This window comes from Oncorhynchus nerka, linkage group LG24 (genome assembly GCF_034236695.1).
Source record: "Oncorhynchus nerka isolate Pitt River linkage group LG24, Oner_Uvic_2.0, whole genome shotgun sequence".
In the NCBI taxonomy this organism is placed as follows: domain Eukaryota; kingdom Metazoa; phylum Chordata; class Actinopteri; order Salmoniformes; family Salmonidae; genus Oncorhynchus; species Oncorhynchus nerka.
The window spans coordinates 72,301,508-72,328,657 of record NC_088419.1 but is presented as its reverse complement, the minus strand read 5'-3'; the positions used below and the strand labels follow the sequence as shown (position 1 = coordinate 72,328,657).

Below are 27,150 nucleotides of genomic sequence, written 5' to 3'. Positions count from 1 at the left end.
AGGCCAATCCTTTTCAAATTCAGAGCTCTAGTTGCAAGGTCAACCATCTGTGTCGCGAAGAGAAATATTTGGCCAAACAGATTAATATCTTGACTTGGAGTTAATGTTGGGATGAGACCCTATTCAGCCCCCATCTGTGCCCTGGACACCATATGTGAATTGATCGCCCCCCATCTAATCTTCAGAGTTTGTGCTGTTGGGTGACCTAAACTGGGACATGCTTAACACCCCGGCCGTCCTACAATCTAAGCTAGATACCCTCAATCTCACACAAATTACGAAGGAACCTACCAGGTACAACGCTAATTTCGTCACTATGGGCACCCTCTTAGATATCACCCTGACCAACTTGCCCTCTAAATACACCTCTGCTGTCTACAACCAGGATCTCAGCGATCACTGCCTGCGTGCGTAATGGGTCCACCCTCATCACTGTCATCACTTTCTAATCGACCTGGCCTGGGTATCCTGGAAGGATATTGACCTCCTCACATCAGTAGAGGATGCCTGGTTGCTCTTCAAAAGGGCTTTCCTCTCCATCTTAAATAAGCATGCCCCATTCAAAAAATGTAGAACTAAGAACAAATATAGACCTTGGTTCACCGCAGACTTGACTGCCCTTGACCAGCACAAACATCCTGTGGTGTTCTGCATTAGCATCGAATAGCCCCCGCGATATGCAACTTTTCAGCGAAGTCAGGAACCAACATACTCAGTCAGTTAGGAAAGCTAATTGCAAGCCTTTTCAAACAGAAATTTACTAACTGTAGCACTAAATCCAAAAGGTTTTGGGACACTAATGTCCATGGAGAATAAGAGCACCTCCCAGCTGCCCACTGCACTGAGGATAGGAAACTCTGTCACCAACGATAAATCTACAATAACTTCAATAAGGGTTTTTCCACGGCTAGCCATGCTTTCCACCTGGCTACTCCTACATCGGCCAATATCTCAGTACCCCCTGCAGCAACTTGCCCAAACCCCCACCACTTCCTTCCCTACAAATCAGCTGGGCTAAACAATTGGGACCCTCACTTTCTAAAATGATCTGCTGAAATTGTTGCAACCCTATTACTAGCCTATTCAACCTTTCTTTCGTATCGTCTATGATCCCCAAAGATTGGAAAGCTGCCGCGGTCATCCACCTCTTCAAAAGGGGAGACACTATAGACTCAAACTGTTATAGATCTATATATATCCATCCTGCCCTTGGTCTTGTCTTTCGGTATGCCAGATTAAGTGCTATGACATGCAATTCTATAAAATAATTTCTCCGTAATTAATATCACCTGATTAAGCTAATCAGGTAAATGTAATTAACTAGAAAGTCGGGGCACCACGAAATAATGTTTATAGAGCTGTTATCTTCCGAATAAACTCTTAAAGACCTAGTAATCTTTTACATCAGTAGCAGTCAATTATTAATCCTCACCTTATTCAGTCTCCACCAAGAATTTACAACTTCCAGATATCTTCACGAACCCTGGCTAACAAGTTGAATCGGCAATACAACATGTGGTTTAATTATTTATTTACTAAATACCTAAATAATCTGTCACTATCGTCATAATGATTGGACCAAGGCGCAGCGTACTTCAGGTTCCAAATATATAAATGAAAGTGAAACTTAAGCTAATAAAGAATAAACTAACCGTGATGACAATATAGTTCGAACAGGCAACTAAACATAAACAATATCACATACATTGGGGCAAAAAAGTATATATATATATTTTCTCATTTTTTCCGTCATAGTTGAAGTGTACCTATGATGAAAATTACAGGCCTCATCTTTTTAAGTGGGAGAACTTGCACAATTGGTGGCTGACTAAATCCTTTTTTGCCCCACTGTATATACAGGACACGACAAGACGAGGACAAAAGACGTCTGACTGCTATGCCATCTTGGTGACAAAATGTCATTAGTAGTAATGTCTCGGAGATCATATATGATCGGAGATCATATTCATTAAGTACCAATGCATATTTTCAACTGGTTGGATTACCGAAATATGGTTACGTTTCCCACCTTTTGATGTTACCAGACTCTATGTTGCGAAGGCTTTACAAGAGTCAACTCTATAAAGTAGAGGGAGAGAAAAGGGGAAAGGTATTTATGGTGGTCATAAACCTCCCCCAACAGGCCAACGTCATGACAGTCCCCCCATGTTGGGTTCAATCGTGCGATTAACCTGCATGTTGCAAACCAACATAAAAATGACCATGGGTTCTCATGGTTGTGGACCATCGTTGTGGTCCCCCTCTGGTGGTCGACCCGGGTAGAGTTTCTGGGGATGAAGAAGTCCGCTCCAAGGCTGGGCGGCAGATGTCCAGTTGATGATCGCTGTTGCAGTCCCCCCTCTGGTGGTCGACTCTGTTAGGGTGTCTGCAAATGAAGAAGTCCGCTCCAAGGCTGGGAGGCAGATGGCCAGTTGGTGATCGCTGTGGCATTTTCCCCTCTGGTGGTCGACCCTATATACACGTCCATGGTTTTGGCAAAATGACCCTATCATGGCATTGTCTAATGTCATATCTAGGGCTTTCCTAATTTCCGGGTTGCTGCTTAGGGTACTATCCTAAGTTGATAACTACATGATAAGTCTACAGCTGCAAGGCACTAGTTTTGGACAGTCTACAGGGATGACCTATGGACTTCTGGAAAGAAAACAACTGGTGAGTACTGTAGCTGTAGAGTCAAAGGTCTCAAAATAAATGTTCAACTTTACTAAGGCTGGTAATTTTCTCAGATCCTTAAGTGATCTTAGCATAAATCCTAATTGGATGTTCCGTTGTGCATGTGTGTTTATGCTTACACAAGGGCACATGTCAAGGGAAGAAAACCAAGTATCCTGGCAGATTACAACTTGTTCAGAATGAGTCTGACGTAGTCAGGTCATTTTCAGGTCAATGCCTGGAGGTCAGTCAGAATTGGTGTCGAGGGAGTCTGTAGTGGTTTTACTACCAGTCACTGTCTTCCACTATTGTAGTGGCGGTAGGTATGAAGAAGTCTACTTCATAGCTATGTTATCCACAGAGGAGCTAACCTGACAACGGAAATACTCTCTAAGCACGGAACCATTCGTATGGAGGGTTCTATTTATTAGTGGCATGTGGTTAACCATTGGAAGAGTGCAATGGAGATTCCCTTCCCCTTGTTACACTCTGACTCCTATGTCGCTATTATCAATAGCAATTTAACTTGTGAGGTTACTAATCCTCTTACTGAGTGTTGCTGGATTGTCTGTGGTATTGGTACTGGTACTCAAGGGCACCAGTTGTCCTCACTGTTCTCATAGGGGAGTTTACAACTAGATTTGATTTATGCTCTGGCGGCCTCGTACGGTGTTGTCTGTAGTCTCGACCCACCCAACGTCTCTGAGGCTCATGGGTCTGGGCTACTATTCTCCCCCTTTGAGTCCCCCCCCCCCCCCCCCACCCCACCAAAATCTTTGAAAGCCAAGTTAATAAACCGATCACCGACCATTTCGAATCCCACAGTACCTTCTCCACTATGCAATCTCGTTTCCGAGATGGTCATGGGTGCACCTCAGCTACGCTCAAGGTCCTTCTTCATCGACCTGGCCAAGGCTTTTGACTCTGTCAATCAATGCATTCTTATCGGCAGAATCAATAGCGTTGGCTTCTCAAATGACTGCATCGCCTGTTTCACCAACTACTTCTCAGATAGAGTTCAGTGTGCCAAATCGGAGGGCCTGTTGTCCGGGGACAGTATTGAGTAGCTTGGATGATAAAGGTGCCCAGAGTAAACTGCCTGCTACTCGGTCTCAGAAGCTAAGATATGCATATTATTAGTATATTGGGATAAAAAAAACACTCTGACGTTTCTAAAACTGTTTGAATGATATCTGTGAGTATAGCAGAACTCGTGTGGCAGGCATAAACCTGAGAAAACATCCAACCAGGAAGTGGGAAATCTGAGGCTTGTAGGTTTTCAACTCATTACATATCGACGATACAGTGTACTTCATAAGGCTTCCACGAGATGTCAACAGTCTTTAGAGCCTTGTTTAAGGCTTCTACTGTGAATTGGGAGCGAATGAGAGGGGAATTAGTCAGATCTGCCAGAGAGCCACGAGCTGGCCACGCTCATTCACGTGAGAGTTAGCTTGAGTTCCATTGCAATTCTGCAGACAATTCCGGAATTCTCCGTTTGGAACATTATAGAAGATTTATGTTAAAAACATCCTAAAGATTGATTCTATACATCGTTTGACATGTTTCTACGAACTGTCACAACTTTTTTACTTTTCGTCTGCTCCTAGTGATCATGCGTCATGAATTTGGAATACTGGACTGAACGCGCTAACAGAAAGAAGGTATTTGGACATAAATTATGGTAATTATCGAACAAAACAAACATTTATTGTGGAACTGGGATTCCTGGGAGTGCATTCGGATGAAGATCATCAAAGGTAAGTTAATATTTATAATGCTATTTCTGACTTCTGACTCCACAACATGGCAGATATCTGTTAGGGTTGTTTTGGTCTCTGAGCGCCATACTCAGATTATAGCATGGTGTGCTTTTTCCGTTAAGTTTTTTTGAAAACTGACACAGCGGTTGCATAAAGGAGAAGTGTATCTATAATTCCGTGCATAATAGTTGTATCTTTTATCAATGCTTATTATGAGTATTTCTGTAAATTGATGTGGTTCTGCAAAATCACTGGATGTTTTGGAACTTCTGAACGTAACGCGCAAATGTAAACTGAGAACTTTATCGAAATAATCATACATGAATTGTGTAACATGAAGTCCTATGAGTGTCTGATGAAGATCATCAAAGCTTAGTGATACATTTATCTCGATTTCTGCTTTTTGTGACTCCTCTCTTTGGCTGGAAACAGCTGTTTTTCTGTGACTTGGCTCTGACCTAACATAATGGTTTGTTTTGTTTTCGCTGTAAAGCCTTTTTGCAATCGGACACCGTGGTGGGATTAACATGAAGTGTATCTTTTTTAAATAGTGTCAAATACTTGTATGTTTGAGGAATTTTAATTATGGCATTTCTGTTTTGAATTTGGAGCCTTGCACTGGCTGTTGTCTTATCGATCCCGTTAGCGGGATCTCAGCCCAAAGGATATATCAATGATGTTGCTCTTGCTGCTGGTGATTCTCTGATCCACCTCTACCCAGATGACATCATTCTGTATACGTCTGGCCCTTCTTTGGACACTGTGCTAACAAACCTCCAAATGAGCTTCAACGCCATACCACACTCCATCCCTGGCCTCCAACTGCTTTTAAATGCAAGTAAAACTAAGTGCATGCTCTTCAAACAATTGCTGCCTGCACCCTCCCGCCCGACTAGCATCACTACTCTGGATGGTTCTAGAATATGTGGACAGCCACAAATATCTAGTTGTCTGGTTAGACTGTAAACTCTCCTTCAAGCCTCACATTAAGCATCTGGAATCCTCTTACTTTTTCGCAACAAAGCCTACTTCACTCATGCCGCCAAACATACCCTTCTAAAACGGACTATCCTACTGATCTTAAAACGGACTATCCTACCAAAATCCTATCCAACACTCTACTCAGAAAAGTGGATGCAGTCTATCACAGTGCCATCTGTTTTGTCACCAAAGCCCCAAATACTACCCACCACTGTGACCTGTATGCTGTCGTTGGCTGGCCCTCACTACATATCCGTCGCCAAACCCATTTGGCTTCAGGTAATCTAAGTCTTTGCTATGTAAAGCCCTGCCTTATCTCAGCTCACTGGTCACCATAACAACACCCACCCGGAGCACGTGCTCCAGCAGGTATATTGCACTGGTCATCTCCAAAGCCAACACTTCCTTGCCTTTCCTTCCAGTTCTCTGCTGCCAATGACTGGAACGAATTGCAAAAAGCTCTGAAGCTGGAGTCTTATATCTCCCTCTCTAACTTTAAGCATCAGCTGTCAGAGCAGCTTACCCCCACTGTACCTTTTTACACAGCCAATCTGTAAATGGCACACGCAACTACATCATCCCCATATTATTTACACACACTGTACATGCATGGAAAAATCTTTATTTAATTTTGTGTTATTGACTGTATGTTTGCTTATGTTTAACTCTGTTGTTTTTGTCGCACTGCTTTGCTTTATCTTGGCCAGGTTGCAGTTGTAAATGAGAACTTGTTCTCAACTGGCCTACCGGGTTAAATAAAGGTTAAATAAATAAAAATGTTTTAAAAATGAGCATGCACACAAGGTAGACATATAAGAATTGTGGCTTTGCAAGAGAAAATAAAAATGTTGAAGAGAAACTTCCAGTGAGCAGCCAACATGACACGAATATTTCATTTCTAAATTGTTAAATAGATTTTTATTTCCACTTTTTTCTTTGACATTGGTGTATCTTTCTAATTTATCTTCAAGCTTGCATGCATTATTTCAAATAGTTACTTATCTTCGCTGCTGTCAGATGCCACTCCAAATTTGGAGGGTGAGGGAGAGCTTTGTACGCATCTCTGTGTGGAGTAAATGTGGTCTAGAATTGTTTTCCTCTGGTGGCACATTTAACATGCTGTTAGAAATTTGGTAAAACAGATTAGAGTTTTCCTGCATGAAGGTCACTAGGAGCACCGCCTATGGATGAGCGTTTTCCGCTTTACTCATGACTGTATACAGCCACTACTGGTGATTGTTTTTTATACTACTTACTCCTTGAAAGTGGCAGCTTTAGCCTTTAGCTCGATGTGTATGTTGCCTGTAATCCATGGCTTCTGGTTGGGATCTGTGTGTACAGTGGCGACAATGTTGTCGATGCACTTATTGATGACGTTGGTAAACTCCTCAATGCCATTGGATGAAAACCCAGAACATATTCCAGTCTGTGCTAGCAAAACAGTCCTGTAGCTTAGCATCTGCGTCATCTGACCCTTCCATATTGAGCGAGTCACTGGTACCACCTGCTTTAGTTTTTGCTTGTAAGCAGGATTTAGGAGGATAGAATTATTGTAAGATTTGCCAAATGGAGGGTGAGGGAGAGCTTTGCATGTGTATCTGTGTGTGGAGTAAAGGTGGTCTAGAGTTTGTTTTTGTTTTTATAAAACATTTAAAAAATCTGGTTGCACGTGACATGCTGGTAGAATTTAGGTAAAACAGATTTAAGTTTGCCTGCATGAAAGTCCCCGGCCACTAGGCATGCCGCTTCTTGATGAGCATTTTCTTGTTTGCTTGGGGCCTTATATTGCTCGTTGAGTGCGGTCTTAGTGCCAGCATCGGTTTGTGGTGGTAAATAGATGGCTATGAATAATATTGGTAGATGGTGTGCTCTACAGCTTATCATAAGGTATTACCTCAGGCGAGCAATACCTTGAGACTTATTTAATATTAGACATTGCGCACCAGCTGTTATTGACAAACCGATACACACACGCACACAATGTATGTCTACAATATGTTTGAGTTAATTTAGGTCTTAAAACCGCTACTTTAATCAGAAGTTACTGTATTTTGGTTGTGTATTTCCATAACTGCTAAATAGTTATTTTATACACAGTGAACTAAATGTCTTGACTCTGATTTACACGTAAAAGTAAAAATCATTTGTTATAATTGACATAAACTATTATTTTACAGGAAACATTAAGTTAGAGCTGATTACTGTAATTTAAAAGTGTTCATTATCCAGAAAAAAAGGAAATTACTGTAACAATGAGTTTTCTGTGAAATTATCTGTGCCAAACTGTCAATTTCTAGGCAGCGCAACTGAAATATTCAATGGCTAGGACAAACATCCATGGTGTCCAGTCTTGACACTTAAACTGGTGTGCCTGTCACCTACTACCATATCCTGCTCAGAGGCACTTAAATATTTTTTCTTTCTTCATTTTCCCTCTGAATTGCACAGATACACAATCCATGTCTCAAGGCTTCTTTAACATTTTTTAATCTTTTTATTGATTACACATTTAACCCCTTATTGTCAAAACTACCTCCGTACTTCCATTCATTTGTATGGGTTACCTTTAGATAGTCGTAGAGCGGAGAGGCCTATTCAAACGGAGAATACCATTGTATTTGTGAGAGTCAACCGCTTTCTACTGTGGGGTCATATTAGTTTGTAGGCCAAACCGTTCAGATGGTTTAGTGCGAAGACTCTGCCACTTTCTACCACAGATGTGGAAGGGCGACATACTTTAGGAGGATGCAGTGAATTGAGACGCAGCCCATGCAAAGAACCTATATTTTTAGGTTAAACTAACATATTTTGATGGGGATATTTTTATTATGTTACTTATATTGATGCACTGGTCATCAATAGACTCTGGGGGTTGGGGGTTGTATTGAATCTATGTCCAGCTCCTGTGAAAAGTTTGGATGTTTGTAAAACCCTCCAGACTAAGTTGCCTTGATTAATATTACAGTATATGCCCACGTGGAGCAATTACAGTATGGTGCCTGTAACTGTATATGGACATGGCCTATTTAAAACAAGTTGTTGTTGAAATTTTTTATGGAATTTAATTACAATTATTCACTTTTTTGTTGGTCTTATCAATCGTGAATTTCTTGCTTATTGACCACGTTTGGCATGTCCATGGCTGAGACATAATGTAATTTACAGTAGGCCTAGCCCCTATATTAGTGGAATGCTATGTTAAACATATTTTCATAGGCCTATTGAAGCCATGCAATTACTTAGAACAATATAGACTTCAAACATGTTCAACATAATATGGTATCCGAGGAGGTCTACCCCGGGGGATGGTAATAGAGGAGGTACGTGAGGCGATGTTGGCTCCCTCTGCTGGGAATACAGGAGCTGGGCACCCCCGATGTGGAGGTAATTAGAGGAAAGTGCCAACCAGCTGTGGAGGCTAAATAAAAGGAGCATGATGGCACACCGCGCGAGAGAAGGGAGAGAGAGACACGGACACCGGTTTAGAGAGAGAAGGAAGACCGAGCAAAACCGTAGTTATTTCTTTGATATATTTATTTTCTGTCATAAGTAAAGTTGTTTTTCTGACTAATGCCTCCCTGTCTCTGTGTCAATCTCTGCATGCTCAACCCAACACCCCACGGTTTACCACATATGGTGGAGAATGCGGGCAACTAAATAGATTTAGGTGCCGTGGGGTCGAGTGTGCGGAGATAACCATGGAGGAGCTGGCGGCTCAGGTCATCCTCAGCCAGCAGAAGCAACAGGCTCTCCAGGAGCAAGCGCTGGAGGAGCAGCACCAACAAAACCGCAGACTGGTAGCGGAGGTAGCCCAGTTGAAGGTTGGGAGGGCTCAAGAGTCTGACCCGAATCAGTTCTTGGTTCAGAAGGGAAGATGACGTGCAGTCATATCTGTGCACCTTCGAGAGGATGGCACAGCGGGAAGGATGGCCCAAGCCCCAGTGGGCCAGCCTGTTGGCACCCTACCTCTCTGGGAAGGCCCAGAAGGCCTACTTTGATTTGAACACTGACCAGGCCGCGAATTATGAGGGACTCAAACGGGAGATACTAAGCCGTTATGGGTTCAATCTCACACGCCGTAAACAATTGGTCCACAACTGGGCCTTTGACCCCTCCCGATGCCCGACAAACCCGTCCTGGATAAATACTTTCGGCCCTGCCCTACGAGATGAAGAAGACGGTGAGCATGTAGAATCCCAAGAGCCTGGAGGAATTGCTGACAGTGATGGAAATTCACCAGAACACACAGGACCTGCTGAGAGGGGCCCGAGCGTAGAGAGGAGACACTGCGAGGGGGTCGACCAACACAAAGAGAGACGAGGAGCGGAAGGGGGCCTGGACGGGACCAGCCGAGGCTGTGAAGCGGGAGGGTGACCCAAACCGACGACGCCGGCAGCTGCTTGACCCCAATCAGAGATGCTGCTATGAGAGTGGTGAGCTGGGGCACCTTGTGTGGACCTGTCCCGGCTGGGAGGAGGCCATGCCCTCCGCACCTCCCAGCTCGGGGATAACCCGGATGGCGAGTTACGTCACCTCCTGTTGGGCGCACACTGAGACGGCCCCTCCGATGGTTCCGGTAAGAATCGATGGCATCGACACCAGCGCTCTGCTGGACTCCGGTAGCATGGTGACCCTGGCCCACCCGCAGTGGCTCACGTGAGAGGGGAAGGAGGAACAAGGGGACGAGGAGGTGACAGTGTCCTGTGTACATGGGGACACGAAGAGGTACTCAATGGTGGCCGTGAGGATAACCACCCCAAAGGGGGAGTGCCAGATGCGCGTGGGAGCTGTGCATAACCTACCAGTGTCCATTCTCCTCGGCCGAGACTGCCCTCTCTTCCAGGCACTGTGGAGGAGGGACCTGGGGAGGTGAGCACGGAAGGAAGAAAAGGAAAAGAGACTGTGGCGTGTGCCACCCAACCCCCGCCACAAGAGGTGTCCACTGGGCCTGAGTCGGACCCGGAGAAGGGAGACAACCCCGCTCCGGCAAGCGAGCCACTGTGCAAGGAAGACCTCAGGCTACACTTTATGGAGTTGGAGGCCCTAGACGGACCTCCCAACATGGGAATCCTCACGGGTCAGTTCGGGACGGCCCAATTAGAAGACCCAAATCTCCAGAACGCTAGGGCTCAGGTGATGCCGGTGGATGGCGTACTGTTACCTGGGTTAAGTGATTGGTGCTACCCCCACTTCGCAATTAAGCGTAATTTATTGTATCAGGTAGTAAAGCATAATGGGGAGACCAAAGACTTGTTACTCATACCCAGCCAGTATGTTAGGACTGTGTTGCAGCTTGACAACACCCACCTGCTTGGGGAACACCTGGGGGTGGAGAAAACCAGGGACCAGATCGGGAACCGGTTCCACTGGCCCGGAGTCAAACGCGCCATGGAGGACTACTGCCGTGGTTGCCCGGAGTGCCAGATCACAGCTCCGAGGGTGCAGTATCGAAACCCTTTGGTTCCCTTGCCCATTATAGGAGTGCCATTCGAGCGGTTGGCAATCGATCTGGTGGGTCCGTTGGTGAAGACCGTGAGGGGACACCAATACATCCTGCTATTCATGGGTTATGCCACCCGTTAACCTGAGGCAATACCGCTACGCACGGCGGCATCCAAAGGTATCGCACGGGAGCTCTTCCATTTATTCAGCCAGGTGGGGATTCTGCAGGAAAACCTGACAGACAGGGCACAGTGTTCATGTCTTGTGTGATGAAGGATGTCTGCAATCTGTTACGAATCAAACAAGTGAGGACCAGTGTGTACCATCCACAAACCGATGGGCTGGTGGAACGCTTCAATAAGACCCTGAAACATGCTGAAGAAGGTCATCGAGAGAGACTGGAGGAACTGGGACCAGCTGCTGCCCCACCTGATGTTTTCAGTGCGTGAAGTACCCAAAGCATCCACGGGGTTCTCCCCCTTTGAGCTCCTGTATGGCCGTCAGCCCCGCGGGCTGCTGGACCTAGCCAAGGAGGTCTGGGAAGAGCAGCCGACCCCCACGGACCTCGTGGAACATCAGATCCACACTGTTCCGGGAGAAAAAGTGCTTTAACGGCCATACCAAATACCAGAAGCCCGGAGGATGGTGGTCCAGCGGGAAGTGACAACAATGTTAGAAATGGGGGTACTGGAGGAGTCGCAGTGAGTGGTCTAGCCCCATAGTGCTGGTTCCAAAACTGGACGGAACCATCCGCTTCTGTAATGACTTCCGGGGCCTGAACGAGATCAGTAAGTTTGATGCCTACCCCATGCCCTGGGTGGACGAACTGATCGACCACTTGGGGACAGCGAGATACGTCAGCACCTTGGACCTAACGAAGGGGTACTGGCAGGTGCCACTGGTAGCGGCCTTCCGGGAGAAGACTGCCTTCTCCAACCCGGGGGGGCTATACCACTACCGGGTTCTGCCTTTCGGGCTCCACGGGGCACCAGCAACATTTCAGCGGCTCATGGACTGAGTTTGTGGCCGCACAGTGAGTACGCAGCGGCTTATCTAGATTACATAATTGTGACTCCCAATTGTCACTGTGCACATCTGCAAGTTACAGGCTGTGGTTGATGCGCTAAGGGATGCAGGTCTGATCGCGAACCCCCACAAGTGCAAGCTGGGCTACGCCGAAGTGGAGTGCCTGGGATATCAGATTGGGAGGGGAAATGTGAAACTCCAAGAATTTTTTTGCTGCCATTAAGGATGGCCGGTCCCCTGAACAAAGAGGCAGGTAAAGTCATTCCTGGGGTTAGCAGGCTACTACAGTAGATTTGTACCTAACTTTGACGCAATAGCTTCTCCCCTGACAGATTTATCAAACGCACGACTACTCCAGACAGTGCGATGGATGGAGGACACAGAGGCGGCTTTCCAGGCCCTGAAGTATGCGCTATGTTCGCACCTGGTACTCGTCACCCCGGACTTCTCAAACTCTCCTGGTCCAGACAGACGCGTCTGACACCGGGGTAGGGGCCGTTTTGTCCCAAGAGCGGGAAGTCTAGGAGCACCCCATCATGTATGTCAGCAGGAAGCTCCTCCCGATGGAGAAGAAGTACTCAATTGTCAAGAAGGAGTGCCTCGCCGTGAAGTGGGCCCTCGACACCCTCAATTATTACCTTCTCGGGAGGAAGTTCACCTTGATTGCTGACCATGCCCCGCTCGTGTGGATAGCACGAGGTAAGGACACGAATGACCATGTCACCCACTGGTTCCTATCCTTACAACGATTCTCTCTGTCATCCACAGGTTGGGGGCCCAGCACGGCAATGTGGACACCCTATCCAGGAGGGATGCAAACCTAGCCCTGCGCATGCCTCCCTCCCAGTCAGGGGTAAGGGGGGGTGGTGTTGTGTGGTATCCCAGGAGGTCTACCCCGGGGGATGGTCATAGAGGGGACGTACGTGAGGCGATGTTGGCTCCCTCTGCTGGGATTCCAGGAGCTGGGCACCCCGACATGGACAGCTAAGTGGAGGTAATTGGAGGAAAGTGCCAACCAGCTGTGGAGGCTAAATAAAAGGAGCACGATGGCAGACCGCGGGAGAGAAGGGAGAGAGACAGACACCGGTATAAAGAGAGATGGAAGACCAAGCAAAACCAAAGTTATTTCTTTGATATATTTATTTTCTGTCTTAAGTAAAGTTGTTTTCCTGATTAACGCCTCCCTGTCTCTGTCAATCTCTGAACATTCAACCCAACACCCCACGGTTTACCACAATAGGCTAATTAGCAAATATGGGATTGGCTTACATTTTTGTTATTTTGTTTCTGTAGGCTATTTTATAAACTAGACTACAGCATACTAATGTTTTAATTGGAGTTGAAAACAATGCAATACATAAGACTGGTAATACACAACTTAAAGCAACCACGTACTGTATTTAGACATGGAGCACGTTCTGATTGGGCAGTGAGGGGTCAAGCCCTATGTGCCACCGCCAGCTACTGCACCCATAATTCCCACTGTGAAAATAGCAAAAATATTTCTGACACACCGCCTGGCCTATGGCACTACTGCCAGTGCTAAGATTTACCATTGCGTTCTTTAAAATTGTATTTTTTTAAATAAATAAAGCCGTGAGTGTCCTAGCATCCCTACAGGGGGCCAGTAGTGGAATTGCCCAGTGCTAATGCTAGCTAACTCGCTAGGGTGTTTGTGTGTGCCCTTGCTAACCAGCATCCTTAACTGTACATCAACAAGCCTGGCGAGGCTTTGTGTCGATCACGGTTAAGCTCTGCTCTACTCTCTCCCTCCTTCTGGCAGGAATACCAGTAATTGACCCTCGTTATGGAAAAACGGCATCGTGAAACAGGCCCTAATTAGCTGATTCCTGTTCGCTACTTTTTTTATGTGTTTTTCTTCTCTGGGGGAACTTTCCCCCCCAGAAAAGTGAGTTTTTGATTGACCGCTACTGTGGGCTCTTGAGCGTGTGTGCGAGTGCGTGCCCGTGTTTTCCCTGATTGTTCCACGACAGACCTGATAAACTATTCCGACCCACAGTAGATCACCTCCATTGTTATTCCATTAAAATCCGCAGCACTAATTTCTGACAGTTTTACATTGATCCTTTCTCTCCATAATAGGCTTGACCACTGAAGCCTGGTTATTATGGGCTGTTTGAGCTGCATGGTAATCTGTAAGGACCGACGCTGGAGTAGAGAAGCAGGTACGGGGAGTCAAACATTTAATCGGAACAGACATCGAACAAGACAGGAACAGCGTCAGGACAAGGACATATGACAATCAATGCTGAAGCAGGAAACAGTGCGGGGGAACAGACAGACATAGGGGAGGTAATGACAGAGGTGATTGAGTCCAATAATCGCTGATTTGTGTAATGGGGGGGGGGGGGCAGGTGTGCGTAATGAATGGGGAGCCTTGTGCCCTCGGCGAGAAAGAGCGCGAGAGAGACCTTCTCAGAACAGTGTAAACAGCACGGCACCGTTCATATTTTAAGAAATGGCACCGGAGATGTCATGGCGTGCAGATACATTTCCCACCCAGCATTGCCTGAATCTAAAAATTAGTCTCCTCACACAGGGAAAGGCTGTTGGCTGGCTGTAACATCCTCTTGAGACCTTTTTCCTCTGTCTTCACTATGACTATGAAAGAGGGTGTTTGCAAATGAAGCCTGCCGTGTGTGGGTGGGGGCGCATGTGCATCGCTGCCTGTTTTCGTGTGTGTTTATGTGTGCTAATGTGTGTCTGTGACATTGCAGGGAGTTTGGCCGCTGGAAAGTGAACAGCCTGGCTCTAGAGAGACAGGACAACAATGGTCTGCCCCTGCCCCTGGACCCAGAGTTCCTCCAGACCATCAGGCACCTGGGTAGACGGCCCAGCCTCGGCTCCATTACAGACAGCATCATCAGGAAGTACGGAACACACTTCCTGCTCTCAGCCACCCTGGGGGGTAAGAATAATATGTATTTATTGATGTTCTTTTAACCCAATCCTCTATGTTGCTGATGCTCAGCTTCAGAAATGCAAACAGTAAATTCTCTCTTTGCTGTAAAGATGTCATATTGAATGTGTTGTTCTATTCCCTAGCCCAGTTCTCAGTGCATATTCTGCTCCACTCTGTGTGTTTAGGGGAGGAGTCATTAATGATCTTTGTGGACAAGCGGAGGTTGAGTAGAACGGTGGAGACAAGAGAGGCCAACGGTACAGCCGTGACTCTAGAGGCCCTGCACCAACTGGCTGCCTCTTACTTCATCGACAGAGAGAGCACCCTGCGCAAGCTGCACCACATCCAGATAGCATCCACAGCCATTAAGGTAAACCTACAAGCTGCACCACATCCAGATTGCATCCATGCCCCCCCCCCCCCCCCACACACACACACACATTCATTCCCAAAGCCCTCTAGCTGGGTCCATTAATCACTGTGTCAGTCATTATTACTGAGTAATGAGTGTGATCGGCTGAGTTTGCCCTTTGCACAGCAGGACATGTTTGTCAGACTCCGTATTCGGGGTGATTCGTTTCCATGTGAGCCTGTGATTTGTTTACATGTACCTGTGGCAATGAGAGGATTATCATTGAGGAATTTCCCATGTATAGACACCTTGTATGAGAGCAGTGTTTCACCAGCTGGTGAGCCACTGGTGTCGAATTTACATTTATTTAGAAGTGATTGTTTAAAACTGGACTGCTAGACTGTTTTTTGTACATCTTGAGGTTTGGGGACCAACTTCTAAAGAATGTGGGGGAGGGGAGTAGGTGTGTGCTAAAATACATGTGACAGTCATACCTGACACAATTGTACAGTTCAACATTGATTTTGAACATTATCTAAGATGATGTAGAGTTATAAACTCACTTGTAGTTTGAAAGCATCCATCTGTTTATCATTGACTTTTCCCAGTGCTATCCCATCTTTGGCCACCACAGACAGATAAGGCCATATATTCCTTAAAGTGAATTGGCAACGGGACACATCATGGCTTTGTTGGCAGCGTTCTCGTGGACAAAGTGCTGCTAAAATCGTCTGATTGAGATGAATGGAGCAGAAGTCCTCTGAGGTGCATTTGTTTAGGAGGCAGTTTCAGGTGACTGATGTGAAATATTCACAGCATCAGCTGCCTTTAATTCAGGCCATGGATTTTTACCTCGTCAAGATGAAGACTGATGGCAAAACAAAAGCATCTCTTAGAAAGAGGGCACCGGACAACGGCTTTAAGAGAACAGATTTCAGGAGGAGAAAAGCCTGTTGTCCTGGTATAATGTAGGAGCTATAGCTATAACACTTCAGGTGAAAAATAAAGGGAAAGGAAAAATGAAAAAGATAAAGAGGGGAGGCGAAGGGAAGTGGTGCCTCTACAATTACGCATCAGAGTGATGAATCCTCGGTTCTATTTCAACAATTTCTTAGAGAGCTTGCCCCATTTGTCAGCCATTTTGGGTATGAGTTAAGGTGTCACTGCTAATGAATAGAAGACGTATGAAGAATACTGGGGTTCCGCCATCTGTAATAATCGGTGCTTTAACCTACCAGCGAGCAAGAAACACTGGCAGGTGATACTAACAGTGCTGGGTGGACATAAATCAAGTGGTTAAAGTTTGATTTACAACCCAGGTCCATTTCTACTAAGGTGTATTACAATTAGCCTGAAAGACAACAAGCCATCGATGGGGAGAGGACAGGAGTGTTTTTGACCCAATTTGCTGCCTTGCTACTGCGGTGTTTATCATTCATGTCCTCTTATGGTTCATTTGTAGGGGAATAAAGATAATTTGTGTAGCTTTGGAAATCTAGTGAGAAAATATGGTTGCAGTTCACGATGTAGAACAGATTTGATGTGGATAAATAAAATTTTAAAAACACTGTCTTGTTTTATCCCTTGTGTATCAATGAATTATTCATTTCATACAGATGTTGTCATCTTCGTTATTATATTGTTGTGTCCTCTTTTAACATTTTGCCATGTCCTCCCCCTCAAGAAAAAGACACCCTCAGATGTAAAAACAAGAGGAAGTTTGTTATTTTCTATCAAGGTCTTATATACTCTGGGAGAACTTTACAAATTAGATAAAGGTATGAGCTGCAGTTGGCTTCACTTACCCTTTAACCTCTGTCTGGGTCATCGTCAGTCAAGCTACTAATATGCAAGTTGTGAGTAATCTTAACCTTTAGCCAGTTCTGTTTCCTCTCTCTGCAACATTGTCTGCCAAGAGCACCAGAATTATTAAGCTCTGAGAGAAGGGAAAAGGGATGATAATTTGTTCCAAATCAAAAGGAGTCTCTCTCTCATCCCCATCCAAGTTGGGAAACAGACTCTCATCTAAAAAAACAGCATATCATAGTTTGCCTTGCCACAGTATTAACTCCTACTTTCTTCTCTTAAAGGTCCTCTGCTGCTCCCCTGCGGATTTCAATGAGCCTCCATTTATTTAGGGGGCACAAATATAATCTCATGCTAGTTTATTTTTTCTCTCTTCAAGTCGATAAGCTGATCCCCAGCTCTGGTTGACATCGTAGTGTAAGCCAGTGCAACAAAGTGGTTTTAAAACATCTTGCCGGAATCCTCAAAGAATGTCTAAACACGCGTAAACACATCTAGGATGCAAATGGGGATATGCTGCATCTACTAAGGCTATGCCTAGTGATTAAAAACAGGACGATTCTCTGTGGTGCTGTGAAAAAAGCAATTTCCGAAGAAGCGCTGGTCCCAAACATTAATGCCATTCCATACTTTTTTAACAGGTTAGTGTATAGGCCTCTTAATACCCATTATTATTTAAATATCTGACATCTGGGGCTCACTTACTGGCATTTTATGTATTATATTCTGCTTTTGTGGAATTACTCATAGGTGGAATTAACAGAAGGCATGATCTTCATCAGTTCCCATGCCTCTGCCTTAGTGGTATAATATTAATAATGCTTGCGTTTAGAAAATAATTGAGCTTCCTTGTCATTTGAGGCATTGCACCATGCATATAAAATTATACAAGGGTTGTTACTACATTGCTTTGGAGCACTTGGGATATGCTTATATTTTCATTCTCGCTTTAAATCATTAGCTATTCCCAAACACTAAACACTTGCAAGACCTTTAAACAATTCCCCAGGGGCAGATTCTTTGGCTGAGGCAGGACAGGGGACTCTGGTCTCTGCCTTAATCAGAAGAAGCATCCATACTGCGAGTGAGTGCTGTTCCCGTATATCAAGTCTCATGTGGCTCAGTTTGGTAGATCATTGCGCTTGTAACGCCAGGGTTGTGGGTTTGAGTCCCACTAGGGACCAGTACGAACTAAAAAAATGATGCACTCACTACTGTTACTCGGTTTGGATAAGAGTGTCTGCTGAATGACTTAAATGTAGAATATGATGATGCATACCAGACATGTCTCCATCACATAACCAAGCAGCACATTCTTATTCCAGGAAAGCCTTTAAGAGCAATCGCCAGTCCCATTAAATGCAGCTGTTAGAGTTTCTGATAGTCAGCACTCGATTATGGCATATTAATACAACCCCCGCTCGCTCTCTCTTTACCTCCTCATTTACATTTTTCTATCCACCAAAGTCCCAATAAGTTACTGAACATACTTTTATACAAACAACTGTTAAGACCTTTTTTGTTTTTGTCCTTTCTATAAGAAATGGATTTAAGTGTGCGTATGCTCGGCTTCACTTGGTCCTTGTTGCAGATGGTCTCATTGCTATGCATAGAAAATCCAGATTTAAATTAAAACATTTCCCTTTAAGTTGGACATCTGTCTGTGTTAGAAATGTATCTGCCCATCCCTCTAGACATTTCACGGATTTTAATTATTTTCGTCGAAGCATCAATAAAAAAAATAATGGAAACGCCGTCGATAGGCCTGCTGAAGTTGAGGTTTTTATTCTCTCTTTCTCAACCGTCTTCCCCCCTCTCCATTTCAAAGTAACTCAAACCTCAATGTTGAATGAAAAATAATATTTTGTGATTATCATATAATGAATCACTGCTGCTTATGTATGAAGGTTGGTCATGGTTATGGCATATTAATGTTTTGAATGCATACCTTTTTGATACAGTTAAGTTTCTGTTCTTTATTTTCTTTCCTGTGTCTCACCCCTCCCTCTGTTTTCACAGTGACCTTAAAATAGGTGTCAAAGAAAGACTACTTTTCTGCCCACAGAGGGAAAGGAAAGTGTCCCCTTTCTTCTGAATGTAGAACCATAGTTCCTCATTGATCTACACTGGTGATGTGGTTACTTTTATTGGCCCTTTGGGAAAATATTAAAAGAAGGAGCCACTGTGGCATTAGGGGAGAATAACTTGCAAGTGACGAGGAGGGAGATGGATAGGCCCACAGGCTGCCAGACTTGGAATGGTGGCAGAGAAACCTTGATATATGGGAGCTTTAAATCATCCTTTTGTCAAGGAGGATTGAGCTGTGATTGTGAACGATCTAACCGCTCACCCAGAGGAGAAGAGATCCAGTGTCTTTCTCATTTGTCAGCGTGAATCTAGTGATATGTCTGCCAGGCTTGCATGTAACTGCATCTTTCAAGACTTAAAGCATAATTGGAAGCTCCCACCGAAAATAATTCTTCATACGTAGTTCTTTCTTTTACTTTTTTGCAGACTCCACATTCTTCTCTCCCTTGTGTCAGATGACAGTGTTTTTTTGGTTGCATTGCTACTATATGTCATCATCGCTTTCTCTGAGTAGACAAGAAACCACCTCTCAACCTTAAGCTTATTCATGTACTATACTTTTTGGATATAACATAATGTGGCCTCATCTAACAGACTATACTGAATAGTGGATATGTCTAAATGCACAACCTTGGTGTTGCATCATATACCAAACAACTGAACTACTGTACTACTACTTGTAATGTTTGTTGATGTGAACATTTAAACGTGTCTCAATAAGGTATAAAATATTTAGTCCTGAGGAAGTACAGATGGTAGGATCTGAGTGAGCATACTCTTGTTGTTGATCTCATTCCACATGACATTCAGCTCTGCATCCCTACATTTTTTATGACTTTAGTGGCTCTCTTTTACAGTGTAGTGGAGTATTGCCATGTGCCTCTGTCTTTCCCGTTAGGTGACCGAAACCAGGACGGGCCCTCTTGGATGCAGTAACTATGACAACCTGGACTCAGTCAGCTCTGTTCTGGTTCAGAGCCCTGAAAACAAGATTAATCTGCAAGGTCGGCCATCCATAATTGAACCCACCCAGACATTCTGATGGAATTGTCACAGTTTATATTCTCTGCCAAACGTTAGACAAGAGGCACCAGAGTGTCAGAAGGATTTTAGCTTCAATTCGTCTTTGTCTGGCATTGGAAACCGAACCTCTGGATTCCTAAGTGGATCACAGGGATTTGTAGACATGTATGAACAAGCCAGTGGAAATGTATCTATAACGTGACCAGAAAATACCTCTTCTGTCCTATAGTAACTTACAGTAGAAAGTCTATAGTTAATACAGTATTTGAGTCTAGTTTACATTATTACAGTAATTTGTCTTGAAGTTTAGCCAGTGTTGTCATATATAAACTGTACCATGTCCTCTCCTCAGGTCTCCAGGCCATCCTACCAGAGTACCTGAGGGTCAGGTTCGTCCAGGCTGCTCTGAGCTACATCGGCTGTAACGTGGAGGGTCAGTTTGTGTGCCGAGACAATGACTGTTGGTGCCGCTGCAGCCCAGGCTTCCCCCAGTGTAATTGCCCCGACGTGGACCTGAGGGCCATGGAGGCCAGCCTACTGCACATCAGAGACACCTGGAACATGGCCAACCAGGACTTTGAAGAGTCGGGTATGGGAGTATGACATTGATGATACACTCACAGAGGCGTATATAGAGAATTTGTAACATTCAATATACTTGCACAAATGTACTGCAACTGTATGTCAAATGAAATTGTATTTATCATGCGCCGAATAAAAACTTACTGTAAAATGCTTATTTACAAGCCCTTAACCAACAATGCAGGTCAAGAAAAAGAGTTCATTTTCTTTTTTCACTTAATTTTATTTATTTTTAATATTTTCTTAAGTAAAAAAATAAAAAGTTACAAAATTACAAGGACATATACAGGGAGTTCCGATACTGAGTCAATGTGCGGGGTACAGGTTAGTTGATGTCATTTGTACATGTAAAGTGACTATGCCTAGATAATGAACAATGAGTAGCAGCAGTGTAAAAAGGGGGGGGGGGGTGGATTGGGGGTTAGAAGCTGTTAAGTCTTATGGATTTGGGGTAGAAGCTGTTAAGGAACCCTTTAGACTTGGCGCTCTGGTACCGCTTGTCATGCAGTAGCTGAGAGAACAGTCTATGACCTGGGTGACTGGAGTCTTTGATAATTTTTTGGGACTTCATCTGACACCGCCTAGTGTATATATAGGTCCTGGATGGCAGGAAGCTTGGCCCCAGTGACGTACACGGCAGGAGGCACTAGCCTCTGTAGCACCTTACGGTCAGATGCAGAGCAGTTTCCATACCAGGCGGTGATGCAACCGTTCAGGATGCTCTTGATGGTGCAGCTGTAGAATGTTTTGAGGATCTGGGGACCAAAGCCAAATCTTTTCAGTCTCCTGATATATGCCACAGAACCTTACACAACACGGAAATCAGTGTGGCGTCTGCTGTCTATGGGTTCACATGTATATTTAAAGGCTGAATTATTCATATTAAATGTCCGGGTCACACTTGAGAAGTCTGTAAACGCATACAGCAACTCCAGAAAGTATTTACACCCCTTGACTTATTCCACATTTTGTTGTTACAGCCTGAATCTAAAATTGATTAAATAGACATTTGCTGACACTGGCCTAAACACAATACCTCATAATGTCAAAGTACAAATGAATAAAAACGAGTGAATAAGTATTCAACCAATTTGTTATGGCAAGCCAAAATATGTTCAGGAGTAAACATTTGTTTAACAAGTCAAAAAATAAGTTCAATGAACTCTGTGTGGAATAGTGTTTAACATGATTTTTGAAAACCTCAACTCTGTACCCCACACATACATGTAAGGTCCCTTAGTTGAGCAGTGAATTTCAAACACAGATTTAACCACAAAAAGTAGGGAGGTTTTCCAAAGCCTCGCCAAGAAGGGCAGACATTGAATATCCCTTTGAGCATGGTGAAGTTGCTTTTCTACACCCAATCACTACAAAGACACAGGCGTCTTTCCTAACTCAGTAGCCGGAGAGGAAGGAAACTGCTCTAGGATTTCACCATGAGGCCAATGGTGACTTTAAAACAGTTAGAGGGTGTTTAATGGCTGTGATAGTTGAAAACTGAGGATGGATCAACAACATTGTCATTACTACACAATACTAACCTAATTGACAGAGTGAAAAGAAAGCCTCTACAGAATAAAAATATTCCAAAACATGCATCCTGTTTGCAATAAGGCAGTAAAGTAAAACGGCAAAAAAAATGAAAAATAGATGAACTTTGTCCTGAATACCAAGTGTTCTGTTTGGGGCAAATCCAATACATCACCGAGTACCACTCTTCATATTTGAAAGCGTGGTGGCGGCATCATGTTATGGATATGATTGTCATCAGCAAGGACTAGGGAGTTTTTTAGGATAAAAATAAACAGAATAGCTAAGCACAATCCTAGAGGAAATCCTGGTTGTCTATTTTCTAACAAACACTTGGAGAAAAATTCACCTTTCAGCATGACATTATCCTAAACACAAGGCCAAATATACACTGGAGTTGCGAGTCTTTACCCAGAAAGACTCACAGCCGTAACCGCTGGCGATTTTAACATGTACTGTATTGTCTCAGGGTTGTGAATACTTATGTATATGAAATATTTGTGTATTTCATAAAATAAAATAAACATGTTTTCAGGGTATAGGGTATTGTGGGTCGATGGGTGAGGAAAAAGTTATATTTAATCCATTTTGAATTTAGGCTGTAATAAAACAATGTGGAATAAGTCAAGGGGTATGAATACTTTCTGAAGACACTGTATGTTTAATTCACATGGCCCATGCGAGGGACTAAACCCACAACCTTGATGTTGGCAGCATTATAGTGTAACTGTCTGAGCCAGTTGGACCAATTATACCCTCCACACCATCTGCCCTACTGCATTGTTGATGGGAGCTGTTTAATTTGCCCAGGTTCAGTACCTGTAGTTCTGCAGTGGTTTGCCTCAGAGCAGAGCTGTGGGAAGGCATTAAGAGAGAAGCATTGTTACCTAGCTGTTTTCATCGTCTGACAAGATAATAATGGTGGGAAGAGGCCTGGGCTTTCAGGGATGAGGTGTCATTGTCGTGGCAGTGAAACAGCGCTCTAGTCTTGGCATGAACAGGCTTATTTTTTTTTTGTGTCCCGGGAATGGTGCCAGCCTAAGCAGGTTTACTCAGGGTGCAATGGAGCACACTAATTCATTTGAATGCAGCAGCTGGAGGCTGATTTAAAACATGTAAACATCCTTTACCGAGCACATCATGGAATCTAATGGCCGTAAAGTCACTACTACGTTTACTTCTAATTGCAGTCTGAGATCTCTCTCCTAATATAGCGATGGTTTATCAAAAAATCACAGCAGTACACATTACACCATGGCTAATCCCTTTGAGAGCGAATGACGATTGTAATCAGAGATGATCAACATCACTGTTAATTGTAAATATCACTGTCACTTTCTCATTACAGATTAATTAGAATTGAATTCTGAAAAATCTATTCAATCATGAAAGCATATATCGATTGCTCTGAAAATCATTTTTTGCCCCCTTTGACTCGTTAAACCTAACACTTACCATGAAGCAAAGTAATATTTTTTGCTGCTTTTCAATCTGTTTGGCTGTTGTGCCTCTGCACACAGAGCCATGAGCTTGCTTTGCCAGGAGCTGGCTGGGTTCTTGGTGTTTCAAACAGAGACACAGACCTACATTTATTTCTGCCTCTTTCTATTAGCATATGCATCACTTCCATTTTCCCCAACCGCAGCCCGGCAAATCAAGTCCCATGTGCTCTCTCGAAAGTGATCCCTTAATGCCGTCTGACTTTATCAGACAAAATGAACAGAATCATATAAATAAATAAGCGGACCAGAACGACAAGGGGGCATTAAACCTCTCCACACCTGTCTGCCTTTCAGAGGAGTTCCAGAACTTTTTGCGGAGACTCCCGATGTTCTACGCCCTCAACACATCTGCCATCCAGTACTTCTGGAAGATGGAGCCGGCCGTCCACCAACGCTACAGACAGCTGGAGCTCAGCAGCAGACAGCTCATTGCCAAATCCCGACGAATCGTCAACAAACTCTTCACCCTCAGCAAGAGGTGTCGGACACAGCCGAAAGTCATTGTGCTGAGAGAGAGGTGAGACTGTATTATGATAAACGTTGCCTGTGAAGTTTAGCTGGCATGTAAAATACCAGTCAAAAGTTTGGACACCTACAGTACTTGTTCCAGGGATTTTCTTTATTTTTACTATTTTCTACATTGTAGAATAATATTGAATCAAATCAACTTTATTTGTCACATGCGCAGAATACAACAAGTGCAGACCTTACCGTCAAATTCTTTCTTTTAAGCCCTTAACCAACAGTGCAGTTCAAAAAGAGTTAAGACAATATTTACCAAATAAATTTAACTTAAAAATGTAATAGTCTGGTGGTCATTTGATTAATTGTTCAGCAGTCTTATGGCTTGGGGGTAGAAGCAGTAGAGGAGCCTTTTTGTCCTAGACTTGGCGGTCCGGTACCACTTGCCGTGTGGTAGCAGAGAAAACAGTTTATGATTTGGGTGACTGGAATCTGACAATTCTATGGGCTTTCCTCTGACACGGCCTATTATATAGGTCCTGAATTGCAGGAAGCTTGGCCCAAGTGATGTACTGGGCCGTACGCACTACCCTCTGTAGCGCTTTACAGTCAGATGCCGAGCAGCTGCCATACCAGGCGGTGATGCAACCGATGGTGTAGCTTTAGAGGATCTGGGGACCCATGAGGTCCCCAGATCTGGGGACCCATGCCAAGTCTTTTCAGTCTCCTGAGGGGGAAAAGGTTTTGGCGTGCCCTCTTCATGAGTGTCTTGGTGTGTTTGGACCATGATAGTTCGTTGGTGATGTGGTCACCAAGGAACTTGAAGCTCTCGACCTTCTCCACTACAGCCCCATTGATGTTAATGGGGGCTGGTCCGGCCCGCCTTTTCCTGTAGTCCACGACCAGCTCCTTAGTCTTGCTCACATTGAGGGAGAGGTTGTTGTCCTGGCACCACACTGCCAGTTCTCTGACCTCCTCCCTATAGGCTGTCTCATCGTTGTTGGTGTCAGCAAACTTAATAACGGTGTTGGAGTCGTGTTTGTTTGGTCGTGGGTGAACAGGGAGTACAGGAGGGGACTGAGTACACACCCATGAGGGGCTCCAGTGTTGATGATCAGCATGACAGACGTGTTGTTGGCTCCCCTTACCACCTGGGGGAAGCTCATCAGGAAGTCCAGGATCCAGTGACTGCACTTGAATACATCTGGTATCATATAAAACATATTTTATATTTTCTTCAAAGTAGCCACCCTTTGCCTTGATTACAGCTTTGCACACTCACTTGGCATTCTCTCAAGCAGCTTCATGAGGTAGTCACCTGGAATGCATTTAAATTAACAGGTGTGCCTTGTTAAAAGTTACTTTGTGGAATTTCTTTCCTTCTTAACCAGTTGCGACGAGCAAACCCGTATCCGGGAGCGTAATCATAACCTCAAATGCATTAGCATAACGCAACGGACATAAATACCCCTAGAAACTTTTCCTATTCATGAAAATCGCAAATGAAATGAAATAAATATATTCAAATACAAGCTTAGCCTTTTGTTAACAACACTGTCATCTCAGATTTTCAAAATATGCGTTACAGCCAACGCTAGACAAGCTTTTGTGTAAGTTTATCATGGCATAATGCTATGCTAGGCTCTGCTGGCAGCAGGCAACCTTTTCACAAAAATAAGAAAACATTTACATTTACATTTAAGTCATTTAGCAGACGCTCTTATCCAGAGCGACTTACAAATTGGTGCATTCACCTTATGACATCCAGTGGAACAGCCACTTTACAATAGTGCATCTAAATCTTTTAAGGGGGGGGGGGGAGGGTGAGAAGGATTACTTTATCCTATCCTAGGTATTCCTTGAAGAGGTGGGGTTTCAGGTGTCTCCGGAAGGTGGTGATTGACTCCGCTGTCCTGGCGTCGTGAGGGAGTTTGTTCCACCATTGGGGGGCCAGAGCAGCGAACAGTTTTGACTGGGCTGAGCGGGAACTGTACTTCCTCAGTGGTAGGGAGGCGAGCAGGCCAGAGGTGGATGAACGCAGTGCCCTTGTTTGGGTGTAGGGCCTGATCAGAGCCTGGAGGTACTGAGGTGCCGTTCCCCTCACAGCTCCGTAGGCAAGCACCATGGTCTTGTAGCGTTTGCGAGCTTCAACTGGAAGCCAGTGGAGAGAGCGGAGGAGCGGGGTGACGTGAGAGAACTTGGGAAGGTTGAACACCAGACGGGCTGCGGCGTTCTGGATGAGTTGTAGGGGTTTAATGGCACAGGCAGGGAGCCCAGCCAACAGCGAGTTGCAGTAATCCAGACGGGAGATGACAAGTGCCTGGATTAGGACCTGCGCCGCTTCCTGTGTGCGGCAGGGTCGTACTCTGCGGATGTTGTAGAGCATGAACCTACAACCAAATTAAATAATTTACCTTTGAAGAACTTTGGATGCTTTCACTCAGGAGACTCCCAGTTAGATAGCAAATGTTCCTTTTTTCCAAAAATATTATTTTTGTAGGCGAAAAAGCTCCCGTTTCTTCACCATGCTTGGCTGAGAAATCGACTGAAAAATGCTACAACTATAACGCCAAACTTTTTTCAAAATTAGCTACATAATATCGAGAGAAACACGGCAAATGTTGTTTTGGATCCATCCTCAAGGTGTTTTTAACAAATGTATTCGATAATATATCCGTCGAGGCAGTTGGTTTCTCATAAGAAACGATTGGAAAAATGGCTACCTCAGTATTTTACTCAAGGTTTTCTGCGGGAGACACCATATATGGTCCCTTACAGCAATTCTTCAAGGGAAATGCCTAAAAAGACGTCACAATGCTGTAGACACCTTGGGGAAAAACGTGGAAAACGTAAGCTCATTCACAGCCATATAGTCATTGGCATGAGGCGGTTTCAAAAAATGCGGCACTTCCTGGTTTATCTGGGTTTTGCCTGTAACATCAGTTCTGTGGCACTCACAGACAATATCTTTTGCAGTTTTGGAAACGTCAGAGTGTC

The 27,150-nt window shown here is 44.4% G+C and overlaps 1 protein-coding gene across 1 annotated transcript in view; it reads left to right on the top strand.

Moving 5' to 3' along the window:
* The window catches only part of LOC115108559 (BMP/retinoic acid-inducible neural-specific protein 3-like), a 67,984-nt gene that overhangs the window by 16,577 nt on the left and 24,257 nt on the right, over positions 1-27,150 (top strand). The window contains exons 3-7 of the mRNA XM_029633051.2: positions 14,624-14,814; positions 14,994-15,178; positions 19,953-20,058; positions 20,430-20,666; positions 23,986-24,208. Of these exons, the coding sequence (XP_029488911.2) occupies positions 14,624-14,814; positions 14,994-15,178; positions 19,953-20,058; positions 20,430-20,666; positions 23,986-24,208 (942 nt within the window). The remainder of the gene's footprint in view (positions 1-14,623; positions 14,815-14,993; positions 15,179-19,952; positions 20,059-20,429; positions 20,667-23,985; positions 24,209-27,150) is intronic.